The sequence below is a fragment of the Polistes canadensis genome, unplaced genomic scaffold (genome assembly GCF_001313835.1).
Source record: "Polistes canadensis isolate GaletaPanama2010 unplaced genomic scaffold, ASM131383v1 scaffold_189, whole genome shotgun sequence".
Lineage (NCBI taxonomy): Eukaryota > Metazoa > Arthropoda > Insecta > Hymenoptera > Vespidae > Polistes > Polistes canadensis.
Window position 1 is genome coordinate 289256 of NW_014569736.1, and position 2957 is coordinate 292212.

The following is a 2957-nucleotide window of genomic DNA, read 5'->3' on the forward strand; positions in this document are numbered from 1 at the left end:
TTTTTTTTTTTTTTTTTTTTTTTCTTCAAATGAAAGAAACAATTTATTCGCGTTACTCATCGAGAGATTAGAATATTTCACGCTTCGATAATTTAATTGTACAATTCCGCGCATTTATAAAAAACCAAACAAAAAGATTTTTTTTCATCGTCACCGACGTAGAAACGAAATGGACAAAATGAAATGCGACGCGTACACCCCCACCCCCACTCCCCCCCCCTCTTTCCGTGTGCATGTGTGTGTGAATTTATTTCACTTGCTTTTGATATATAATATAACATGATATTTGAAAAGAAAATCTGATACGAAAACGAGGTTGAAAATAGAAATAAAAGTAAAAAATAAAAATAGAAAAATAGGATGGAAAAAAATAAAGAAGGAAAGAATGACCGATTGAAACATATTTCTCATATGGAAAGTGCGTTTCTGCATTCGAATCGAATTGACATATCACGTATATGTTGAATAGAAGAATATTTCAAGTTAGATTCAATCACATTTTAATTCGTCATACTTATTTCTAACTTTTTTTTTTCTTCAAAATCATTGGTATAAAGTCAATACTTTGAATTCGTATGCACGTAATTATTTGAAAATAACAGGATTGTTTAAATTAACAAGTATAAAGTAGATAGACCTAATTTATATTTGAATAATGTTTTAAATGATCTACTTTTATGTAATTTTTTTTTTTTTTTTTGTATAAAATACGCCGTCAACATTTTACTGGAGATTATGCATTTTGAACACTCTGTATATGTAAATACTATGAGTTTACGCTCACGTGTAAGAAAATGAAAGATCTACTCGAACGAACTAACTTTATCCTAAGTTTATGTGAAATAGTAAATTTGATATTTTACTTTGATACTCATAACAAAATTTACACTTTCTTAAGAAAGTTGTCTGTTAGCAAAAAACTTTTACACGTTACTTTTTCCTCGCCACTATTTTCGTCCCGAGTTTAATTTTTTAACTCGAAGAAAATTCAAATGCGTGCGAAAAACGAAAATATAAAATCCGTAAAAATGTTTGCGTTTACGTGTGCATGTGCGTGTATATAAATTAATGCGAAAAACTGAACATATTTACTCGCAAAATATAATCATTTTTTGTCTCGACAAAATATGACAAGTTTAATTATGCAACTTAATGCATTCAAATATTATACCGATTAAATATAATATCATAAATTTGTATATTTTTATTTTCCAGAGGTACCAGTGGCATTGATATTGATTTGCGAAGAGTAGACATAGATCAATGCCCATTACCACCGGAATCTAATCAACTCAACATATTCGCTGCCAGTGACAAATGTAAAAAGCGTACTACCAAGGTAATAATAATAATAATATAAATTAAATAATATAATACAAGTGTGTAAAATGAAAAGAAATCAATTTTTTAATTTGTGTACTAATTTATTATTCTCGCGTCGATATATCGATTCAATATTCGATTTTATTTTAATTTATTTCATTTTATTTCATTTTAATTATTAATTCTCTTAAGCACACACAAAATAGTGATTTATTATAATTCGCCAAATTAATTAATTACTTATCAATTTTATCAAATAATCGATCCCTAAAAGTGTTCCTACGAAAATTGCATCGAACGAACGAAGGAAGTAACGAAGGAAACGCGAATAAAAATTTGACACTTTTATCTTGAACGAAATTACTCGGATGCTTGTTTGTTCGTTCGTTCGTTCGTTAGCTCGTTCGTTCTTATCACTTATTATTTCTTTCTATTTTATGATTTTATTTCTTGTTTTACATATCACCGTGACAAAAACGAGGAACGAAGGTTGTGTTCCAACGTTTGTCGTAACATGAGCCATTACATGCAAACACTCGCACATACACACGTAAAAACAAGAACGCATTCTCTCACAGTGCTATGCAAATTCCAATCGTAAATATTCGAATTCAACGATACGGAGTGTACCACCGATTGATTTCCCAACAACGAATGGAATTTATTTTAACCGAACACGGCTAAAATGCATATCTACAAAAAAAAAAAAAAAAAAAAGAAAAAAAAGACAACATTATTTTAATAAATATACCAATAGAATTATGCATACAAAACAAAGCATATATATTATAATATATTTAATAAAATAAGGGATAAGAAAATTTGTTGTCTAAAAAGAAAAAGAAAAAAAAGGGGGGGGGGGGGGAATAGGAAAGATATAAAATGTTTAATCGTATAATCGTTAAATTTTTAGTGCGTTGCAATTCCTGGATTGGGATTTCGTCGGGGAAGTTATCGATGTATCTGCAAACGTGGATTTTATTATCCTGACACGAAGTCAACCAAACGTTATTACAATGGAACGGTGATCGAGGAAGAGTATGAAAAATTGATGATGGTATGTTATCAGACAGTGTCTTTTAGTTTAAATCATCGCAAACATTTCAATTTGATCCTAATCTATCATCATTCCTCCCTGACGATTATACTACGTACGAGATACGGATAACGCATGTGATAATAATGTTTGTCATATTTTTCTTGGCGGGAGGAAAAAAAAAAAAAAGAGATTAAACGTTAAAAAATATTCGTAAAATATTTATCGTAGGGATGATTTAACGAAAAATTTCTCTTCGTTATATTTTACGAATAGATAATAAATGTGGAAAAAGGGATGGAAAAATTTCGTCGTTCCGTTCGAAGAAAATCGTGAAAATGTATTTACGTGTGAAATATCGTCGTCGTCGTCTAGTTTCGAGACGTGTAATATCTACCGACAATAGGTTGCTGTCGATAACAATTTTATTTGAAAGACAAAGTAATAAAAAAGAAAAAAAAAATAGCTAGAGACCGTGAGAAAGAAAGAGAGAGAGAGAGAGAGAGAGAGAGAGAGAGATGTGAAAATAGTGCGTCTGCTCTTCCATTTCGATGTCAACAACGTTTTACGTTTTACTATTACAACGTGTATCGAAATT

At 30.0% G+C, this 2957-nt stretch overlaps 1 protein-coding gene across 3 annotated transcripts in view; it reads left to right on the forward strand.

Moving 5' to 3' along the window:
• LOC106789553 (probable G-protein coupled receptor CG31760) overlaps positions 1–2957 on the forward strand; it is a 110220-nt gene that overhangs the window by 72015 nt on the left and 35248 nt on the right. For all 3 annotated transcript variants that reach the window (XM_014753864.1, XM_014753863.1, XM_014753862.1), the window contains 2 exons: positions 1216–1339; positions 2237–2380. In XM_014753864.1, coding sequence (XP_014609350.1) covers positions 1216–1339; positions 2237–2380 — 268 coding nt within the window. The remainder of the gene's footprint in view (positions 1–1215; positions 1340–2236; positions 2381–2957) is intronic.